Genomic DNA, 23,326 nt, shown 5'->3' with positions numbered 1-23,326 from the left:
AATAAATATCTATTGATATTTATTAGTAATTCCAAACAAAACAGTAATATGGTTTAAGCCTATCATACCAAAAGTAGTACAGAAAGTATAGAGACCATTTAGTACATGGCAAGTATTTTACATCCCCCCTCTTGGTATTAAAGTAGCAATTGTCTTAATCTGTCAACAAGTGGGTGTTAAGGGAGATTTACAAAGTGAGAGTGGAATCAAGTTTTTATCTTCTTTAGAGTCTTGATTGTTTTGATGCTGAAGGTAAGAAAGTTGCTGAAATGGAGGGGACGGTGCTGCCTAGTCTCTAGCCAGGTGGGAACTGGGCTCCTGAAGCAGTATGGCTCAGAAACAGTAGGCTTCTAGTTCTCAGGGTCATCTTGTGACTCACAAATATTATTATTAGTCAGTGCAAAGCAGATCTGATTCTGAGCCTAAAACAGCAACCAAATGAATAATAACAGCTGACAGGCATGCGGCATACGCCTTTAATTCCAGCTTCACCAGCCCAGCCTCCATTCCCTGTGCAATGTCAGGTGGTTGGAAGCTCAGGAAGAGCCTGAAGCAGGCCTGGCAGCCAGGTTGTTCAACTCCCCTGTTTCCACTTCTGTGGCTTTTAGCAGCCTGTTGATGTGTTTTGTGTTTTTTATATTTTTCCTAAGCTGCCAAGCTCATCTTTTCTCGGCTGCTTAGGCATTGTTAGTGCTGACACAAAGACTTTGATTTGCTTACTTACTGCATGGGTAGATCACATCTTTCACTGGGAAAACCAAAGAGAAGCCAAGTTGCTGTTTGCTGACATTGGAGCCGCATGGCTGGGCCCAGCGATGGACCGCAGGCTCTGAGCCTGGGTCTGCCTTTGCCACATGGGAGCTCTGCTAGAGTTAGAGTCCGCAGTGGGGTTAGTGCTGACATGGGGGTGTGGGGCATCTCCACTGGCCCTTGTTCTGCTGGCTCTGTAGTTCCTGGTCAGTCCCAGGAGACAGTCCCTGGAGCAGGTGGAGTGCAGTGGCAGGGAAAGTGTGTTGTGTGAACAGAAGACAATCAGAGCTGAGTGAGTTAGTCTGAGCCCTCCCTGCAAAGCAGGTTCAAGTTAAGGTAGACACCTTAACTTGTTCAGGTGTAAACTGTATGCAGGCCAGAATGCTGCATTATACGTGGATAGTAGAAAGCTCTATCTAAAATGAAGGTTAAGTTCGCAAGAAATAACGCAGTAAGAACAAATCATTAGTGTTTAACATGTGGGCAACTGAAAAGTATTGTAATTTTTAACTCTATATTCTTGGTTTTTAGGAAATATACAGCCTGAAGAAACATGAAGAGTTGATTTCGCAACTGCTATGATGTGGAGGGTTTTTTTAGATTGTTTATTCATGACAGGAAGAGATTTTCTATCGGAAGAGGTTTTTTGTTTTTTTTTTTTTTTGGTTGGTTTTTATTTCAAAACTATATTACAAACCAGTTAACTGTTGTCTGGGCATGGTTATAGCACCATTTGGAAGTGACTGAAGTTAATAAATTCAGGTTAGACTCTGTAGTCATCACTTCTGCTTGGAAGAGGAAGAGCTTGGGGGTGTCCTGTGGAAAGAGCACTCCCTGTTTTGTTGCCCAGACGAAGGAGGTGCTAGCCACTGCTTGTGGCCATCCTGCTGGTCTTGGTTTCTCACGGAGAGTAAGAGCAAAACTTAACCACAGATTAATTTAGAACTACTAAAGTTTGGGCTTATTTCTAGATCCTGTGGAGAAGTCTCGCAACGATTTGATGGTGATTTGCTGCTGCTTTGTATATTTGCATGTAAAGCCATGTTGTAAGGGTAGTTGTAAAGTACCCATGTTGTAAAGTAGTTCCAAACTGCTCATGGAAGCTGCCTTTCAAAATGTGGTAAAATAGTAATGTGAACAACTTAGTGCCACCACTGTCAGCTGTCTTCCGTGCTGTTGCTTTTTTGGATATTTGGGTTGCTGCCTTTTTATTAAATCTCTCTTCATCCCTTTCATGTGATATTGTATTGTAGCACACAGATTTGATTACGTCTGCACATTAAAGCAGTGCCTAAGTGCTGGGGAGAGCTGCTTCCAGGGCAAGCTGAGCTGCCCCCTCTTGTTTGCTTGCTGGCTTGTTGCTTTTGGGGAAGAACCCTTTGTCCTGGTAGCCTGTGTGGTTTAATCACTGTCAACAACAGTCCCTGGCTTTTGTAAAGCCTGCTGTTTTGCAAGCTGTGTGCACATTTTGCATATATCCCATGGCTTTGTGAGCTTTTGTCTCATTTCTTACACATTTTCTGTACTGTTATCTGATACTAAACCACATTCTGTATGACTTTGTAAAGAATACAGTGCTCTGTTTTTATTTTGATACTATACCTTTTTGTCCACCCTGCCAATTCCTTTTTCCAAAATGCAGTTTCATAAATAGCTGATGAGAACACTGAAGGAAATGATGCTTCTCTGTTGGACTTTGCTTTTCTCCAATAACCTGACTTTCCAACTGATTTTTTTCAGTCACATGCTTCATAACAATTTCCAGAAATTAATTGGTTCCTTCATTTTCTCGGTGCCTTCAGCTCACTGCTTCCATTGTACAAATGTAAAATTGACAAGGCTCATGCAAACTCGGCTAGTTTGATTGCTATTTTAGTGTAGCTCATGTAAGAAAATTGCTAAGATTTGTCTTTTCAGGTGTATTTACCTCCTCTGTATTAAATTTAAAGGCATTCTTTTACTTCAGGTTTGCAACTGTTCTTGTGTTAGCAGTGACAGAGCTGCATTGGCTGTAGCAGTGGCTGGAGACTTTATAGAAAACATACAAAGCCTACAGTTCTGCCTGCAGTAATAACATGAGTCTGCCTTTAGTGCAAGCTACTGTAACTTGAGCTAAAAATCCGGTTGGTCCTTGGTTTTGCTGTCAGTTGAGATGAAGCTAACCCATAGGCCTGACTACATTTGCCAATATATGTTATGCATTAAATCTGTGTCTTCATTAGCTTTTGTTGGGTTTTCACCCTGTTAGATGCAGTGAAGTTTGTGGGGAAAATGTAGTCTGAAACTAGTTTAATGAACAATTCTAGCCAGCCCATCTTAAAGAACCATGTACTCCCCTGACTCCATTTGTTGTTCCTACTCCTGTGCCTGATCTTGGTACATGTGCTTGACTGTTTACATGAGGGAACAGTATGGCAGATGAGCTTTTGTGTTGCATAGGTCATTTACTAGTGCAAGTGTGCACCTAAGTTGCTAATGTCCCATTTTGAAATGGATCTTCGCTGGAGTGAAGCCAAAGTGTTCAGAGTACCTACATTTTCTTACTTTATCTGTAAAATAATGCAGTATTTTATTCTGCCAACTTCTTTACACTAATAATTTGTGTGTATTCAAACAAATATTACTTGCGCCCATAACATACGTGAGAGCAGTGTGGATAAATCACGTTGCTTGAAATTGTGGTATTAAAAAATGAGGGGAATACACAGAATTGTCGTTTTGTTTGCCACATCTTTCTTGACAGGGTGCACAGCTTCTCAGTGTAAAATGTGTTAATTCCAGCATCACTAATTTTGGCATTGCATAAAAAAAAAGGGCATAAAAAGGCAAGAGGGCAGAGCTCCATTAGCATCATCTGCTAGGCTATAGCACATAGGTTTGGGTTTGGAGAGGAAGTTTATAGCTGAATTAATAGCATTGATCTAGACTGGATTAAAATTTTGTTTCTGGGTGTATCTACAGAATGTAACTACTGTTCAGATCAGCTGGAAGAAAAACAGATTCTGATTTCAAGTGGTACAGCTCGAAATGTCATGTTTTCAGTAGCGTCCTGAAATAGTAGTCTCTAAGTGCCGAGAGAGAATGCTTATATGTCAGTTAAGCATGGTAACTAACAGATCAAAAGGGACTGTTAAGACTTGTAGTCGACAAGCTGCATAATGTCATCTTCAAAACATCACTGTATACTTACTGCATCAGGCTCATGGCTTCCACTTACAGCATATGTGCAGGTTTGACTTCAAAGACTGTAAAGGGTAGTGAATCTGTTCTGGTGGTGGTAATTGTCCTCACTACTAATAGTTGCACTGTAGGAGTGTATTTTTTGCCTCTTCAGCTTCCAATAGTTGGAAAAATGTGGGGTTTTTTTTCTGCTAGATTTAGCAGTGTCTGCCCTTCTGTGTGTAGACATTCACAAAACCATGGTACGACCTTCAGATTTTTGAGAGCAGTGCAATTATTCAGGAGTTTGGAGGTAAGTCATATGACATCATTTATATGTGCTTTTATAAAATTCCTGGATCAAGAACTGGAAATCAGTGAAAGAAAAGCATTTTGGAAATTGAAATCTGAATAGGTGGTTTTCAGTTCTTTAATGCTAATGAGAAACATAATAACATTTTTGATGCTTACTGTGCTTTCTTGCAGGGCAGCAAAGGGCACTACAGGTATCACTGGCAGAGCCACAATGTCAAGCACAGTGGAGTGGATGATATGGTCCTTCTTTCCAAAATCACAGAGGATTCCATAGTGGAGAACCTAAAGAAGCGATACATGGATGATTATATTTTTGTATCCTTTAGAGTGTTGCTTTTAGAGGGGCCCTGTCAACTTGCTGAGCCAATGTGAAACTAATTATATGCATGTATTCTGTGTAAACTGATTACTCAAAGGTGCTGAGTGTTTAATGTGAGAGTTCACCTGAGATTAACAAAATGCTTTTGTAAACTGAGCTAATTATGAGGGTTGAAATTAAGATCTGAAAAGTTATTCTAAGGTATTCTTGTTGATACTTGGAATAGTTCTTGTTGTCATTGAAGATATGCCTGTAGCTCTGTGCATTTATATATCCATGTGACCCCTGAAGCTACTGCAGTAATACTACTTCTAAGAGCAACGATTAGTAGGTTTAAGGTGTATATATGTGTCGATACCATGTTGTCTTTTATGCTTCTTAAATTCTAATGCTTTCAAAGTAGCATTCCTTCTGTGACATAATCCCATTTACAATTTATTCTGGGATTGCTAATACTGTGAATCATGGGCTGATGGAAACAGCTGCCCATCTGAACATCTGTAAATCTACAGTGTTCATGCTTAATTTTTTTTCTATGATTAATGAAAGAAGATGATTTAAATATCTGAACATGGAACCCAACCTGAACGTGGAACCCAACAAGGAAAATGTATTTTAGCTCCAAAGGTTGCTTTTTTAAATTTTATTTTAAGTTTCCTGTGAAAGCAATTCCTTGAGATAAGAATAATCACTGTGTCACTGTAGCTTTCACAGTGTAACATGAGCTGTGATAATAAATCTGGTAAACACTAGTCAATGTGATCATATACTGGAAAATACATAATCTTCTGCTGTAGCCAGATTTTCATACTTGCTAGTATGGAATAATGGGGAATAGGTTCCTTGAAGAGTTTTAACTTTTTTTTTTTTTTTAGCAGAAAGGGAAGGAAATAAAACATCTCCTGGCTTTTTCCATACCTTCAGATGGTTAAGAGCTAAGTAGCAGCTTGGTTTATTGAGGACTGATAGAGGAAAATAATTTTGCAGTTGTGCTAACATTTCCATCCCGAACCGCAGAGGTTTTTAATATGTGTGTGCACATGGGTTTGGATTCTTTGTTCAATAAATTATCACACCATTATTACATTGGCATTGCAGAAATGCGATAAAGTTGTGCAGTGTTTGTCTAATTGTAGTAGTGAAGCAAACTGTGGTGCTCTTCCTGTTAGTAACATGAGCGCTTTGTCCCTGTGGAACACTGCATCTTCCATGAAGTAAATTCACAAAGTCTTCGGTGCTCTGTGCCAAAGAAGTGGTTTTATGCCTTTTTTTTTCTATAAAACAAGTGACATTTAACGTGGAGATGGTCTTTGTACTGAAGCAGGAATACGAATGTTTTCCAAGGGGGCTTGTGGTCACATGAATGATCAGAGTCTTCTTGTAAAGCATTATAATTCTTTTGTATAGGGAGAAAAGACTCCTTTTGCAGTTCTGCAAAGGCTTTTCATTCTAGAATGGAGATAATCTCTTGAATCTTTCAATTGTTTGTGTGTCCACCCATGAATGAACATTTCTCTGTGCTACGTTGCATAGAGATTACAGAATCCTCCCAGAAAATGCTGGTATTGTTTACCAACAGAAAACTGTCACTTTGGATGTTTATACTGACTGAATACTTGATTTATTATATTGGAAGCCCAGATGATGTCACTTTTCTTTGAGTTAAGTGGAAAAAAGAAGTATGAAGAAAGCATTGCAAATTAAGAGTACAGAAATTATTCTCACTGAGTTACACTTCTCTAACATTACCATTTTGTGCTGTGGCACTACAACAATAGAGTTTTTACATAGGATAATCCAGCAGTATAAATTTGGTAGTTTTCCCACTTTTGTCTGGAAAGCTTAGTAAGCTTGCCTGGGAACAATTCCAGATTGTAAAATGAAACCTGCGGTACAACTTTTTGGCCTCATTGACATGGGTACACTGCTAACTCCAGCTCAGTGATCCAGTCCTGCCTGTAAAGTAATATCAGTTGCTTCATATATGTATACTGCAACTCTGATTCCAGAGCTTCCGAAGCATGTTGTAAATGTTAGGTAGACATGGAGCTGAATGCAGAATGGCGAAATACTGGCATTCGGAATGTTGTAAAACTTTCTGGGGCTAATAATAGCTTGAAACTGAGGAGCTTCTTATAGGGCAGCCTGCAGAAGAAGACTCTAAGGGACTGTTAATAGTTACGCTTATAAAATAACACATACTGAATTACCTAATTCCCTTAGCTCCCCTACTAGTACATGCAGCTGAATAATTGTCCAATTTAGCTCAGTACTGGTTGTTTCCATCCAACTGTGCGTGCTCAGCACTATCTCAATGAGATCAGAGTGTGTCACTATACTATATTCTGCAAAGGTCAAAACAATATTTTCCAATACTGACAATATGACCTCCTAAGTTACAAAGGAGTAGAACAGTTTAAATATGCCATTTCCTTTCTGTGTTTTTATTTGAGGTGTGTCACATTTGGACCTCTAATACATATGGCTATACTTAGCTTGTCCTAAAATAAATATTTTGATAATAGGAAAGCATCCCATTGAATGAAATGTTTATGTTCTTGTAAGCCTGCTAATTTCGGTTTTATTAACAGTTGTAAGTGGTGGAGTTTTTACTGTTGTTTGAAGCTGTACTGTATTGTGTAATAGATGGAAAAGTTACTTGGCAGTCACTAGTGTTAAGGTAATACTTTATGAAGCTGTAGTTACCTTAACTTGTTTTGAATACAGACATACATTGGCTCTGTATTAATCTCTGTGAATCCTTTCAAGCAAATGCCATATTTTGGGGAAAAGGAAATTGAGATGTACCAAGGAGCAGTAAGTAAAGTAATCTAAAATGTACTGTAGTATTCGGGGGCATGTAAATATTAGTCAATATTAGTCAATGTGGTTGAAATCTTTGACGCATTTGTTTCTAGGTTTTGGTAGCATTGTAACTAGCCTGTAAGAATTTGGCTGATATCCATTTACCACCGTATATTGAGTCTTCGGATTGAATTCCCTGGATTATAGGATTAGTATTTCAAGAAAGTACTTGTAACCCTAACTCTAACCCGGGTCAGGTTTCTGTCATTGACATGGGTTAGGCACTCCTCCTTGCAAAAGCTGTTGTTAAACTTGAAAGTGTGGTGCACAATACAAAATGACTCAAACTCACAAACTGGACAAAAACAATAAAAAAAAAGTTGCCAAAATTGAATGCAACTTTTGAAAATAGAGCTTGAAGAGTGGGTCAGCACAAGGACATCAGGGACTTAAAATTCTCTTTCCTGCTTTGCTCAAGTTGGCCATGTCCAGAGAGGCGGGAAACCATTCGTTTTGGATGGATTCAGTGGATGAAAATGAGACATACACTACCAGGCTCTGTGTAGCAGTTTAGGTAGTTTATTGTTAGCATGTGACCACATGGAATGGGCTAAAATTATGAGTAATATATTTCAAGCACAAACCATTTTTAAACAGGGTGTTTAGGATAGTTCAGAAGAAAATTATGGATGACAGGAAGATCAGTAACAAAACCCAGAGACTTGGGCTTGTTTTTATTAAATAAACAAAAAATTCCTGGGGAAAATTCAGTATAAAGTAGGATTCAGAATTGTTTTTCCAGGAAAATAACTCTTCCAATTTAAATTCAAAATGACATTGCTCTGTCTGTGTTGGTTAATGCTGTGTTGAAAAATGGTTCTCTGTTTCCTCTCCTAGGCACAATATGAGAACCCACCACATATTTATGCTCTTGCAGACAGCATGTACAGGAACATGATTATTGACAGAGAAAACCAGTGTGTCATTATTAGGTAAGGAAAAGATCTGTAAATAATATTTTATCATTATCTTTTGGTGTTTTAACTTCAAGAAGCATTAAAGTTTATTTCTTTTATTATATCAGTAAAAATGCTCTGTATCCATGACCACTGAGCATTTTGGGGTTTCCTAGGGTAACTAAGTACTTTCTAACCCTTCCTGTTGTTTTCCAGTGAAATCCTGGTGATAGCTTAACAACAAGAAATGTGTTACACAGCCAGCTTCATGCCCAGTATCAAAACTGCAACAGCTTGTGAATGACTGACTACATAACAGAGTTAGATTAACAACTATAGGAACCACAGATACTGTTAAATCAAACATTCTCACACTGACTCCATTTTTACCATATTCTGGTAAAAATACATGTTTAGTACTGTTTTTTCCCCTGTTAAAAATACATGTACTTTTGTTCCATTTGAAATTTTGCTTGCATTCGGTCAGAGACAAGAGGAGAGAGATACTGGAAAATTAATTTTGTCTTCACTATTAATCTTTTAAATTTATAAATTAATATATATGTGGGATCTGCTGATTTCACATGGAGGAAGGTCCATCAGGTGTTAACGGTTAACACTGAATTGTACTCCTGTAAAGGCCTCCCTGTTCTTGGGCCCCTAGCTACAGCATGGAGCCATACACAACAAAATACCCAAAGCTTATATTCCTGTCTCTCATATGTCTTGATTTGTTCCCTGAGCTCAGTCTTCCTTTTTGCAAAATAGATGCCTCTTTCCATGCTGAAGTTTCTAGAGCCATTTAGTCCAATTCAGGCCTCTTGGGAATGGGTAAACCTGAGATTTATTTTGCTTTTTGAACAAAGTAGCATCCCAGAGCCTGGGATGTTTGACATGAAGCTAAATTTATAGTGAAAACCTTTAAACTGTTGTGAACTGTGATTAAAAACCCCATATTTTTTATCCATTGCTAATGCCCAGAGGTTCAGTGAATGCAGAGGGTCATGTTTTCAGAGAGCGGAGATGCAGATCTGAGATACAGACTTACAGGTTGAAATTCATGTGAGAATTCTTGTGCTTGAATGATGGATGACATGCTTTGGAGTATCTGCATTTTGTATGTGCGGAGTGAATTCCCTCTCAGTGTGTGCACAGCCTATTCAAAATCTGCTGGAGTTACTTGAAATCTACTGCAAAACTGAAACAAGAAAAAATGTGTTTGCCAGGGAATTTCAGAGTTCCTTTTTCTTTCTACACATCTATTTTTCCGAAGATGATTCTTATTACAGACACTCTAAATAATCTGTAGATTTATGAGCAGTTTTCATGGTGGTATTTTGTTTTTGTTTTTTTTTGGACACTTAGAAATTGTTTTAATGAAACCAAGTAACTCAGCCACTCACAAAACTGATTTTGGTTGATATTTCAATCCTTTTGACCATATTTCGCTTAAACTGCTTAGATACATCCTGTATTTTCTGACTTTAATGTTATCACTATTTCTAACAACTAGAGCTGGCTTAGAAATTAAGCCTCTTGAAGTCTGGAATTTGCTTGCTCATGTTTTATTTCATAGACCAGAAGGCACTGAAATTGCTGCCAGACTAGAGACTCACAAGATGCTGCAGCTCTTGAATGAAATGAATGTTCTAGCCAGATTTATGTGTACCACCACACCATCAGCTTCACTTAATCACTGCCAAGGACTTTACCATTTCTGCCCCTAAACTGGTGATTCTTAACAAATTGAGATACAGTTCTGTCTTCACTGTCTTCAGTCCCACAGGGGTCTGCTGAACCTAAGCAGTTCCAAATGAACCTTTGTGTTTCAGTGAACCATAGATTTTGCCATGGAAATGTGTCCCGTGGAAAATGAGTGATGATGAAGACAATATGGTTATTATGAGGTGCCTGTTTGCTTCTCTGCTTTACAACTAGTCTGAATTTGGAGTGACTTCACTGAAAATCCCTGGTAGAATGGAAGGAACAGAGCAAGCTAGTACAGAAAGAGACCCAGGTTTTCCCTTTCCCCCGCCTCCCACAGTGCTAGTTTTTCCCCCTGAAGAAAGGCGAGTTCCTCTGTAAAGAGAAAAGGTGTAGGTTGGACTGAGTCACAGATCAAAAAGACTATGTCTGGTTTACAGTGCGTACGGAGTTGCAGGAATGCAGACCCAAGGTTGATGGGAAAGGAGCTGGTGCTCACCTGTGTCTGCCTACAGCATATGGCTGTGGCAGCTGTCTCTTGACCTGGTGAGATGCATGCATTCCTAGAGACTAGATGTAGATTTCCTGGTAGGTGAAGGAAGGTCTCTGCAGTGTCCTGCTGTAGTCAAGACCCTGTGTGTGCATGAGGATTGTACACCCTTTTGCCAGGGCATCTAATTCCAGATTTCCACATAATGCATTTAGACACCCATAGAAAAGACTCCACATCTTCAAAAAGTCAGTGATGAGCTAGGAAAGCAGATCCGAAAGAAAACGCAGTTCTCTGAAAGGCTGAATAGACAGCAAACAGAAATAATCTTTTAATGTGATAATACTAATTTGAGAAGAAAAACTGTTACCGAGCAACCTTTCCAGGGCCAGGGAAGCCTGTTTCATCAGTGGAGTAATTGCAGCATACACGTGTATGCATTAAGAAAATTACATGTAGGCGTGTCTGATTATAGCTGAGGACCCAGGAGCTATTTTGAATGCCTGTGAACAGTGTAAAGAATGAGGTTATTCATGGGCTGGACTCTGGCTGGGCTGGATGCAGGGTGCTGAGCTTGTGCTTAGGTGGGAGGAGGGAGCGGTACCCACAGTCTCTGCCCTCGTTTTGTATGCATGGGGCAGAATTACAAAGGGAGTTTACACTTGAGTAAGGCACTTATGCTGGAGTGTGATTTCTCATTCAGTTTCTGTATTACTGAGGCATGATATTTAATTTAAGTCTGTATTGATCAAAGCTCATAAACGTCTGCTACAGCAGACTGTTTGCGTTTCTTCCTCCTTTAAATGAGGGCACTTCCAAACTATCAACAAGGAGTTGTCCAATCAAGAGTTAATTACAAAGGATTGTCTGTTGTGGCTTTTAATCCTTTCTGGACTATCACTGTCCTTTAATTAAGAGAGGGGAGGTTATGATTAGCATTTTTCTATTATGTAGCAATAAATGTGTTTCTTCAGAATGTTCTGAACTTTATAGAAAGGTAAAGCCTTATGGACTTAATTTTCACTTTTGTTCTGTGATTTTTCTGCCAGGAGGTGTTGCTTTAAAGCATTTCTTCAGCCCTTCTTGTTTGTAATTTTAGTTTACATTTGACATCCCTGTGGCCATGTGTGGTTACAGTAAAGCTGTATATGATGACTGCATACCTGAAAAGACAATGCAACTTAAGTACTACAAATCTGTGTTCATGGAAGGATCATTGACCACCTCAACTGTTTTTAGTGAACAACCCATATATGTCTTAAATCTATTAAGTTCAAAATTTAATGTGAGACTTCTGGCCAGCTCCTGTACCTATGCTTTTCAGAGGACTCAAATGACTGATAAGTCTAAAACATCTGCCCAGACTCTTAACTGGAAACATGGTAGAATTTTCATGAGAAAGGGGTAGAAACAGAAGTTGAACGCAGTACCAAAAGTTAGGTAAAAGCTCCAATTCAGAAGGGAAAAGTATTTCACTGAAGTTGTGCTACTGGGGTTTCTCTGAACATAATTAGAAAAAGTAAATGTTCTATGTAAACAAACTAAAAAGCTTATCCAGACACATCAGAGTATTGTACATATGCAGTGCTCTTACAGGACCAAGAGTTCTTTATAACTATTTGTTATTAACAGTTCTGCATTGTCCTGGCGATGTAGATAAGTATTACTTGTTTTGTTCTACAGCGAGGGATGCTATATTAGATGTCACTCAGAAAATGAATTTTAGAGGGAAGGAGGCGGCTATGTACTTGATCTTGTTTCTCTAATCGCTGATTGTATTTTCTCTGGGAGCAAGGGAAGGAAGGAGCAAGAAATTTCCCTTCTGTGTTTGTAGTCTTACTCTGATTTCAGCCAAGTGTTAGTTGACTTTCTGATCAGAATGTCATTTGTTTGAAGTAGCAAATAGTGCTAGAAGGGACAGTGTTTTTCAAAGAATTATCTTTTTTGTTAGTGATTGTTTTATTTTGAATGAGAAAAATCTCAAGAAAAATGTCAGTATAAAATCCATTTACTTTTAAGCCATTGTAATATTTTTTTCAACCTTAAAAATCCTCCATGCTTCCAACATACCTAAAGCTACTAAGCTAGAAAGTGGTTCTTACATCTTCTTTAAAATAGTTTTAATAGCAGCAGAGCAGTAAAATATATGTGAAAAAGCTTCTCTATGAGAATCATTTGGCAGGAATGCCATAATTTCCCTGCTACACCTGAGCTTTACTGGGGGCAAGATACCATCCCATCAGATAAAGTTACTTTGGTTCATAAATTATGCTTCATCCTGTTTTATTCTAGTTTAATTGGAGCAATTTACTGGTCTCTGATCAATAAAAGCATAAAAAAGAATAAGTGTATGCATGCACAAATCTAAAGCAAACTCTCAAAGGCAGTGGTCTGGCCAAGGTAATTTAATATAAAGGACCACTTATATGAAAACAGAGACTAACAATGAAATGGGACTCTATTATTCCAGGTCAGTTTCCATGGCAGACACTAGGGAGTGAGAAATACAAGCTACGCTTAATTTGAACAAAGGAGGATAATTTATGCATCCAAGAAGACCTTACACAAATGCGTTACATTTTTACTGAGCGATAAATAATACCTGATCAAATCAATTCAGTTTTTGGTCCCAGATCCTCCTCTGTATTCAGGAGAACACTGCATAAATGAACTCAAGATTACGATTTGGTTTAGATTGGTCTGTGTCATTTGACAATAACATGAGCAATTTGCTGCAAGCAGATTTTGAAGGGATGTTATTTTAGTTACTGAACTGTTGCTGTTCTGAACTTTTAAATGGAGTTTGCCGTCCATCAGACTCATCTGTCTCTGTGAATGTGGCAGACACCCAATAATATAGGCTTTCTTCTTAATGCTTGGGAAAAATGAATTCATGATTTGGAATGATAAGCATCATTGTCTGCACCTCACAGATGAGGTGATCAACTATTTTTTTCACCTTTTCAACTTACCTGTTTGATCTGTGAAACTGGAGTCAGGAGAAGAAAAAAGCATGAAAACTTTGGTTGTAGGGAGGGGAAAAGCCTTTCAGTATTTCTGTGCTCATGGAAGTTTTAAAGATGTAAAATGATACCTGGAGTTTGGCAGTTTGGGGAGCTTTTTCAGAATTAAACCATTGGAAATGTCTCCATTACTCCTGCTGATAAGGAGCTCTGAGTTGTTCATTCTCAGCAAGTCTTTTTCCTGTGCCAGAAGTGCTGATGTTTCTCTGGCAAACATAGCTAGAATTTGTGCAGGAAAAGATGTGCATTTGATCCATATCCAGGAACAAGTAGGTGTGGGATAGAAGAGTGAACATTCCCTGAAATTATTGAGGAGCTTAAAGGTTTTCACACAAAGGAAAGAAAAAAGACAATCAACAAAAAAACATTTTGGATATCTGTCACTGAAGCAACATCCGTATGTTGTGTTTTGCATTAGTGTAGTTGTTCCTGGTCAGGGTAAATTCATTAAGGTCAAAGCTGACTTGGACCAAGATGTAAGTCCGTCTAGAGGAATTCTGTTGAAATGAACTGAGCTTTAAGGTATGAAGTAAAGCATGAGGTTGGATTGTCTGGCATGCCAGTCTTCTTTCCCTCTTGCAAAGCTTACTAATTGCAAGAAGGCAAATCTACTGCTGTTGGAAACATTATTCACCATTGAAATGAAATATAATGGAAGGAAGGAATTGTAAAAGCTAGTATGGAATATTAAGACTTCTTGTACCCCGTGTCAAGAGGCGTAGGAACAGGAAGTTAATTCTTCCGTCATTCAGGATGTGATTAATAATGTCTCATTATTTCATTCAGGAACACCTAAAACAAAAGACTCCTGAAATGAAGTGGGTATCTGGCATGGCATTCAAAGTTTGGATTTTTGAATGAGTGTTTAGGCTGAGATCTGCAATCCCATCAAATTTAGGTGGGGATTGAGTTCTTAACACACTTTCTTTTTTTTTAGTATCTTGGTTTAAGTCTGTTTATTTTTCAATTTACACAGTCCTCTGGCTGTGAAGGCCCATAGAGATTCTGGTGCCCATGCAAGATGATGCATTAAAAATCACTTATTCACAGACATATCCAAGTACCATGCTACCGTGCTATACCACAGTCTATATATTACTGGGTTACCTGATGTAAATATGGTGCATATTTATTCTTATTTGTTGTTAAGGTACCTAGTCTTGGTTGAACAGGATAAACCTCATATTACTCCATTCTAGATTTATTGAAAAACTAATAAATGCATTATTGTCTTCCTTTTTTTGTAGTGGGGAAAGTGGTGCTGGAAAGACTGTAGCAGCTAAATATATCATGAGTTATATCTCCAAAATTTCAGGAGGTGGCCCTAAAGTACAGGTGAGTTGATACAGAGTAATACTGAAGCAGAAGCGCAGTCTATATTCGGAGGCTGTATGACAGGAGTATGTCTCCTAGTGCAAACACTAGGCACTCAAGAAGCTTGTGGTTGAGCAGCTAGAAATACTTACAAGCCCTCGACAGCAGAAGTAGGTGAGCTGGGCAGTGACCTGCTTGCTTGCTGGGCTGCTTATGTGATGCAAGCTGTATGAGAAAAATCCACAGACACAGAGTCAGCTCTGCTGAGAGATTTGTAGCTCTTTTGCTGAATTATCTCTGCAAGCAATGTCATTTATTTATTTAAAATTAAGGGGTAAAGGGACTGTAATTGTTGTTGTTAACCAGGTTAAGAACAGGAATCAACCTCCTCTTAGTAGATGTGGGGGGTTTTCATCCTGTGTTGTTCGCTTTCTCTTGAACACAGAGATGGCTTTTTTGGGTTCTCTTATTTCCGTAAAAGCTCTGATTTGTATGCATACATCCGAGTCAGCAGCAGGAGTATCATCTTGTTTCTTGAGGTTATGTAGTAAAAATAAGAGAATCTGAAAGTCTGCTGAAACAACAAATAGTTGCTTTTGTTAATAGCTAGTAACATTAATATTAATTAGTTATTAACATTAATATACTGTCAATGTCTGCTCTATCAAAATCTATTAGCTAAAGCTAATTGAGTGAACTAGCTGTAAAATTTCCCTTAATGATGTTACATTGGCTGACAGGCAGTGGTCGGTAGGTAGTAGCAACATTTGCTGGTCCGCTCTTTTGAGTGCTTAGTTTTTTGCTTTATTGCAGTCTCTGATGTTGAATATGTTCTTCCTGCTTAGTTTTGTGCAATAGTGATACTGGGAACATTGCAGAGAATTATTCAGTACCAAGAGAATAACCCAGAGAAAGTATGCATTGTGTTATTTCTGGAATAAGTATAATCCTATTTTCTAAGTAAGTATTTCTTTAAAAGATTCCAGCTTTTATAAATAAAATATTCCTAGTGATTCCCAAGTACCAGTTGATGAAGTTGGTAAGTTCCCTTGAGCATTGCTTTTGAGATAAAATTCAGTCTTCTCTTCACAACCCAGCAGGTATTGCGTTTGTTCAGACCTGTCTTCTCAATACTTCCATCTCCTAGGATCAGATGAAGAGACAGTCGTAACATACCTAGTTGCTTTCTGAGACCACGAGATAGAAGCGTTATTGATCCTAAAGCAGGCTGCTGAAGCACCTGCAGGCTCCTACATGTCATGCTGCTCTAACTTAATTGATTGTGGTTCCAGCCCCTCCTGCCCCTGAAAGATTTAAATGCTCGTGTGTAAGAAGGAAATGTCTTAAAATGAAGATGGTGTAAAAACAGATCAATTTATTGGCTGTGTTGTTTGACAGAAGGACCAGTTTCTATAGGCAGTTTGTTCAGGTTTGTAGGTTTTTCTTTAAAAAGTAGGAACTAGAAGCTCTGAAAAAAAAAAAGCTGTTTAGATTTAGTCCTTATCTGATTAAGAGGGTTTCTTACACATGCAGGATTTCTGGCTTTTTAATATGTAACTCAGATGTCAGGGGTTTCTGGAAAACACTTAAGAACTTTTAAAATGTCTATTTCTGAATCTCTATTTCTCTGCCTTTTCTGACATTTTAGCATGTTAAAGATATTATTCTGCAGTCCAACCCTTTACTGGAGGCTTTTGGGAATGCAAAAACTGTGCGGAACAACAACTCCAGCAGATTTGTAAGTCCTTCTACTGTAGAGATTGCTTTATTCTTCCAACGTGTGTTACAGAGACACTATTCAGGAGTATAAAATAAATTGATTACAAATGAATTAAATAAAATAAAGTGTGTTTTGAAGCATGGGGTTAAGAGGCATCTGTTTCATTCTGTATAGGTTGTGCATTTGGTTCTCTTACAGTATGTACTGGTCAATTTATTTGTTTGCAGATCTAACATTCTATAAATAATTTATCAGCAGCAAAGTGGCCAGTTTTCCAGGTCAGCAAAATAGATGCAGTAATACATTAAAAAATAAATACAAAAGAAGATAAGGGTTTTTCATTTCATTTTAAATAAATGAAACCACCCTTAGAGTTGTTTGATGGGAAAGGCCTTTACTAATATGTACAGAAAGTAGGCAGGTATTTTCTTCAGTTTGTCTATTGTACAAATATAAATTAGTCAAAATCATTGTGAAATGACCGTTCACTAGATAAGGTACTATAGGTTCTGTTTTAAGTTATACGTAGGCTTTACAAACCTAAGATTTGCTCCTCTGCCACTATGAGTGTTAATGCAACTAATATTCTCCCTGGAAGAAAAAGATAATTGCTTTACCCTCCTTCCAAGCAGAACATTATACTTGCCATGGATTGTAAATCTGTTCAGTTTACTTCCTGCATAGGTGGGCCTTATGGCTTCCTTTACACTAAGCATGAGTCTCAGCAGCTAAAAGAAGCCACTGACTTCCTCTCTACATTTGCATTAACACATGATGTACTATTCCAAGTCTAGCGCTGTGTAAATGCATAAAAAAAGATAGGTGGTACTTCAGGAATCCAAGCTTAGGTTATACCTTGAGGCAGCTGGGTCACTGCATCCATAAAGAGTAAATATCCTAGTAACCTTCCTTGTGGCAACATACAAGTGTGTGATTTCAGATTTGTTTGTACTAATCATTCAACAGCTCTAATTATTTATTGCAGGGCAAATACTTTGAAATCCAGTTTAGCCCAGGTGGAGAGCCAGATGGAGGGAAAATCTCCAACTTCCTACTGGAAAAGTCTCGAGTTGTAATGAGGAATCCTGGAGAGAGGAGTTTTCACATTTTTTACCAGGTCAGGAATGTATAGGTCCTTTCCCAGGTATTTAAAATAACTAGGACAAGTTTTTCCTTTTGATTGAAAAGTCATGCTCAACGCAGCGAGATTTCTGAATGCACACAGCAGAAGGTGATCTGGACAGGACCAGGGAACTTGGCAATCTTGTTAGGATACCATCTAACACAGACCTACTTAAATAGACCTACAAAAATACTTCAATATTTCAAATTCTTTTCTGAGGTTGGTTGGTTAGTTTGTTCATTCTTTCTTATTGCAGCCATGTCTGTGCACAGCAGTGCAGATTTTACACAGGACTAAGGAACTTCTCTGGCATTATTGAGAGTATGGGAACCTTTTTCAATTACTGTTATTTAGCCTTGGCCCTGTTGGCCTAAATGGTGCAAAGAGGTGTGACTTGAGCCACGCTTCAAATCATCATAGCATTGGAGCAGTTCAAAGCTTGCTGAATGTATACCATAATGGGCAAAAAGGATAATTGGTCTCACAATTAGAGTCACAAATAATGCTTTTTCAGGGTGCTCTTCCAACTATGCCTACTTTCAGTAGGCATGGAAAACATGATGCTCCTGGGGATTTAGATACGACATTGCAGATGCAAAACCCCATGTTGTAACTGTATGAGTTAAGGAAGGCATTTAAGTCAGTCACGAGCTTTGCTTTTTACTAGATGTGGAAGTTAGAATTAAACCATTTGTGGGAATGGGAATGAAAGCTGGTCTTTTGGGTTTAACAATTAACAAAGGGCAGGAAGGATACATATCTGGCACAGCACTGTCCCTTCCAGTAATTTCAGGCTCAGACACCTGTTTCCAACCTGTCCCATCTTTGCTGAAGATCCTTGTACGACACCTATTTTGGGGATTTCTGTTTTGCAGCTAATTGAAGGGGCCTCCTCAGAACAAAAAAGCAGTCTTGGCATTACCGGTATGGACTACTATTATTATCTAAGTCTCTCTGGGTCCTACAAGGTTGATGATATTAATGACAAATCAGATTTCCAAGAAACACTGGTGAGTTGTTTTTACTCTGTGATTTGCATAGTGTTTGATGTATGTCCATTTTACTGTTCATTTGTAGCAAAGATGTTGATGTATTAATGGGGGAATAAGAAATTAATATAGGTATAACTTAAGCTGTATTACACCCTGTGGGACATACGTCACCCTGAAGAGGTCTTATGTTGCAGCTTAACAAGCCTGCACAAAGCACATGGCTTAGGTTCACTTTAGTCAGTTGAGAAGACATTCTAAATTGCGCACACTTCAGGCTCCAAACCCCCATCTTCTTGTGGATTATTTTCTAGTAAATGGCTGAAATTCACAGCCTAAACCAGGCAGACTGTGCTGCTTTTTAGAGCCATTCAGTGCAGCTTGGTCTCTGTAGATGAACTGTCTGTGTAGAAGGAATAAATCCATTGTCTCTTAAGTTCATTGTCTATTTTGCAATGAAAATATTTATCTTTAGTGTAACACATCAGAGCAGGTGCCTGTGTTTTTAGTAACTTTCAATTTTTTTTCCAGAGTTTCTTTAGCTAATGGTTTAGATGCTTCTGTATTTAATTGGAAAATTACAGAAATGCTGAAGTACCTTTTGAAAGTTCAGTGCAGGCTGTAATGAAATTTGGTTGCCTTAAGAATTTGAATTGCTTTGAAAACCCCAGATTTTTAACATCAATATTTTAAAGGGACTTCTGTGACAAAAGTCATTGAACAGATCCTTCAACTGATCCAATAATTTTTTTTCTTTGCAGCATGCAATGAGTGTGATTGGGATCTTTGCAGAGGAACAGGCATTGGTGCTGCAGATAGTGGCAGGAATACTGCATTTGGGAAACATCAGCTTCAAAGAAGTTGGCAACTATGCAGGAGTAGAGAGTGAGGAATGTAAGTACCTCTGGAAACTCTTACAGAAGTAGCAATGGGCTGAAGCCCAGATGGCATAAAGTGAGCTTCAATCTTGAGCTGCTTATCCAAATAATAGTGCATCATTTCTTACAGAGCAAGGCTGCTAATGTAGACTGTATTCCAAAAGCAATGGTAGTGAGGCCCCTGTTTTGCCTTATACAATGCTGCTGACTTAACAGGATGCAGTTTTGTATTAAAGAAATCTTTTTCCAGCATTTGAGTATGAAATAATAAAAATTGTGAGAAATGCTTTAAGCAAGCTTGAATTCTGCTCCTTTCAATGCATTACCACAAATTCATGAAATTACCCACTTTGGATGTGGCTTGCCTGACCTCATTTTCATGTGCAAGCAGCTCTCAACTTGTGGAGTATCCCCAGTGTCAGGTATACAGTCAGTTCTCAGGCATACACACATATATGTACATGCATCCAGAAGGGGTGCCTTTAAAAACAGAAATTCCGAATTGAATTGGCATTCAGAATTTGCATACTACAGTTCTGTTTCCTTTCGCAAAGTTCTCAACCTGTACCTCCCTACTGGGTACATCTACTGTGTAACTGTTTATTATTTCCTTACCCACAGTGCACGGTCTTTGCCTCCTTCACCTCTTACTGATGTTTTATGTTAGTTAGGCCCACATCAGTAACCTGTTGAAAGAGGATTGATCTTGATTTTTCAATATTTTTGTCATGATTTATATCTTGCATCTGATGTAGATTTTCTGTTACCTTGATAGTTTAAGGGCAACAGTGGATAAGCACAACATATGTAGTAGCTTATACATGTTGATCTGTTCTCTTAACTTATTTCAGAATGGTCCTTATGTTTAGGAAAACTGCATTTGTTTAGTTTTAGGTTAGTTAAATACAAATAAAATATATTGTCTAGTCATCTTCCCTCCCAGCTGCATTCGTACTCTCCTGCTATTTCTTTTAAAACACGGAAATAAAAAAACCTTAATTTCTTAATTTGAGAGAATAATAAGTGAACCCAAAGAACAACGTTTTGTGGCTTTTTATGCATCCAAATAAAAGTATAGGAATTTTTATATGCCTTATGATTCCAAATGAGTTACTGTGTTTCCATATGAATCACAGTATTCAATCATTTAAGGAAATCAGGACATAGCTAGACAAGATAGATACAGAGCTGCATCAAGAAGTACCAAACTGAAAAGACAAGAGTTGAGAATAAGTTGGTAAATGTGAATGGATTTTTGTGATGAACCATGTACACTGTTTTTCTTGCTCGCTGGGATATAAGTACAGAAGTAGTGTATGAATAACACATTAAAAAAAAAATAGCAGACAGAATGAATATAGAACTTAGTCATAAACATACTGTATTTTAAACAAGCCAGAGAAGAAAGAGCGATGTCTAATACAATCTCTGCATTATGAAGTTAAGAGTTGGGTTCATTTCTCTTTTCCATTTTTCCTCCCAGTTTACTGTTTGTCCTAGCCAACTAAATAGTAAAGCATTTATAGCCTGGATAGCCATGACAGATAAAACGTGGTGAAAGACCACTGATAAGTCATGCTTTGTGTAAGTCTGAAATAATAAAAAGTTCTAAGAATTTGGTCAATAGGGTTCTTGTTACTGTATAGCCAACTGCAGAAAAAACATGCAGAGGCCATTCTTCAGGACTCCAAAACCCCTGGTCTCATACTCTGAGTCAGAATCAAATCTAGACAGACCATTCTTGCTAGACATCTAGATAAATACTTCTTTAAAATGGCTAGTGATTACTGTCTGTTACAGTCCTTGATTAGAATTAATATTTGGGGAAAAAGATTGTCATTATTTATTCTAAATTTTCCATGTTGCAAATCCTGCCAAATACTACTTGTTCCCTCCTGACTGCAGAAAATGATTTAGACCATCCCTCTTCACACTTGCATTGTATTGAAAGATTTGCTTTATGCTTTCTGAAAACGATGACATGAACCTATCCTTCTGCAGCTTTTCTTCACAGATTATATTTAAAGCTATTCCACAGAATGCTACCGATGGCTCTTTGAGGATCGTTTTTTTCAATTCTGTGCATATCCTGCTTTATAGTAATTTCTAGATGGTAATTCTATGGTCCCTAACTAGGGAAAATAATCAGGCGTCTTAAGAATGACAAGTTAGAACCAGTCATGTCCATCTATTCTTTCTTTGTAGTAAATCATTAGCGCTGTGAAGGAACAGTTTCTCAGGTGTGCGTAGTGATTCTTACAAATTCTTACAGTAGTATTGGCTAAATATTTATTCTGCTATTTTTACTGTATATGTGAGCATATTTGGTCTATAATTACCTACATTCTTTTTGGTTTTAAAGCATATGAGATTTGACTTTTATGTACTTTCCAATCCAGTTTTTCAGCGAGTTACCAGAGATGTTGCCAGTGGCTCAACCTTCATTAGTTATGTGTCTCCTAGTACTCTAGAGTAAATTTAGTCTGCTTTCCAATTGTAATAAATCAGATTTCAGAGAGCTGGTGGTTATGTGAAATTTAAAAATAATTTTGGATTAATATACTGAGTTTAGCGAAATCGCTGTGACGTTGCAGATGTGTGAAGTACAAGTGGCTGCTGCCTTAGTGATTATTTTACATCCTCCTCACACTAGTAAAGTAGATCTGAAAGCAGTGGAACGTGGAGGAAACACTGTTAGAGCATTGTGTGATTTAGTGGAGGTGCAATACCAACTCCGAGAGCTGCCCTTGGGAGCTAGTTCCATTTGCTTTTAAGCTCTCATTTTCCATTCCTTAAGGTGTGTGACACCTGCAGCTAACATCTGCACCACGTGCTAAGAATGCGAAGAGTACTAGATTTGTGGCTGCTTATTGCACAGATGTACTTTTATGCTTTATTTTTAAACAAGGAAAACCAGAATTTGCAATGTTACCTCCAGAGTAAGGGATTAAAAAACCAAACCCAAATAAATGGCAAGGCAGTTGAGAACTCTTTGTAGTATCTTTACTTACAACAAGAAAGGGAGAGAATATTCAGAAGCAGATGGCATTTTCCTTATTGCAATTTAAGCATTTCATGATTTTACAAGGAATTTTTAATTTTGTCAATTTTTATTTAATGTGTGAGCTCTGTTTCATTTCCATCTTCCCTGGGAGTAATTTGTTTGAACCACACAGTTAAAAACTATGACCTAAGCTAGCTTACACGTTTGAAGGACTAAAGGTACAGAAATAACTAATTTACTTCAAGGTGGTTTATTGTAATTGAAATCCATGTAAGTAAAGAATTGAAAATGACCTTTGGGGGATTAAGGAAATTTTAAAGACATAAATCCCACCTCTTTTTAAGTTGCTTGCCCCATGACGTTTATTACTACTGACTGTTATTAGAGATATAGCTAATTTTTTTCCCTTCATTCTGTATTGTTTTAGTCTGTGAGTCATAATCCAGTAACCCCGATCTTTCTTGCAGTTCTGGCTTTCCCTGCTTTTCTCCTGGGAATTAATCAGGAGCGCCTAAAGGAAAAACTGACCAGCAGACAGATGGACAGCAAGTGGGGAGGCAAATCTGAGTCCATTAATGTAACGCTAAATGTGGAGCAAGCCTGTTACACCAGGGATGCACTGGCCAAGGCCCTTCATTCCCGCGTTTTTGATTACTTGGTGGATGTAAGTTGGATTTGCTTGAATCTACTGAAATATCAAAACAAAAGAGAAATGCAATAGGAATGTTTCTTGCGGTACTTTTCTTGTCTATCATTTCTTTAACTCTGTCTGTGTCC

At 38.0% G+C, this 23,326-nt stretch overlaps 1 protein-coding gene across 6 annotated transcripts in view; it reads left to right on the top strand.

Annotated features, from left to right (window-relative positions):
• MYO1E (myosin IE) overlaps positions 1-23,326 on the top strand; it is a 192,009-nt gene that overhangs the window by 136,391 nt on the left and 32,292 nt on the right. For 4 of the 6 annotated variants that reach the window (XM_061447082.1, XM_061447079.1, XM_061447080.1 and 1 more), the window contains exons 2-10: positions 4,396-4,539; positions 7,271-7,360; positions 8,246-8,340; positions 14,769-14,856; positions 16,484-16,573; positions 17,541-17,672; positions 18,554-18,688; positions 19,429-19,561; positions 23,017-23,213. In XM_061447082.1, the coding sequence (XP_061303066.1) occupies positions 4,462-4,539; positions 7,271-7,360; positions 8,246-8,340; positions 14,769-14,856; positions 16,484-16,573; positions 17,541-17,672; positions 18,554-18,688; positions 19,429-19,561; positions 23,017-23,213 (1,038 nt within the window). In that variant the 5' untranslated portion in view covers positions 4,396-4,461. Of the gene's footprint in view, positions 1-4,087; positions 4,223-4,395; positions 4,540-5,444; positions 5,479-7,270; positions 7,361-8,245; positions 8,341-14,768; positions 14,857-16,483; positions 16,574-17,540; positions 17,673-18,553; positions 18,689-19,428; positions 19,562-23,016; positions 23,214-23,326 lie in introns of those variants that run through there. The other 2 variants (XM_061447078.1, XM_061447084.1) reach the window with 2 other exon arrangements.

This window comes from Pezoporus flaviventris, unplaced genomic scaffold (assembly GCF_033815535.1).
Source record: "Pezoporus flaviventris isolate CSIRO_AGI_PZ_B2104156 unplaced genomic scaffold, CSIRO_AGI_Pfla_v1 ptg000006l, whole genome shotgun sequence".
Classification (NCBI taxonomy): Eukaryota; Metazoa; Chordata; class Aves; order Psittaciformes; family Psittacidae; genus Pezoporus; species Pezoporus flaviventris.
The sequence above is the reverse complement of the archived record's forward strand: the minus strand, read 5'-3'. Positions and strand labels throughout refer to the sequence as shown.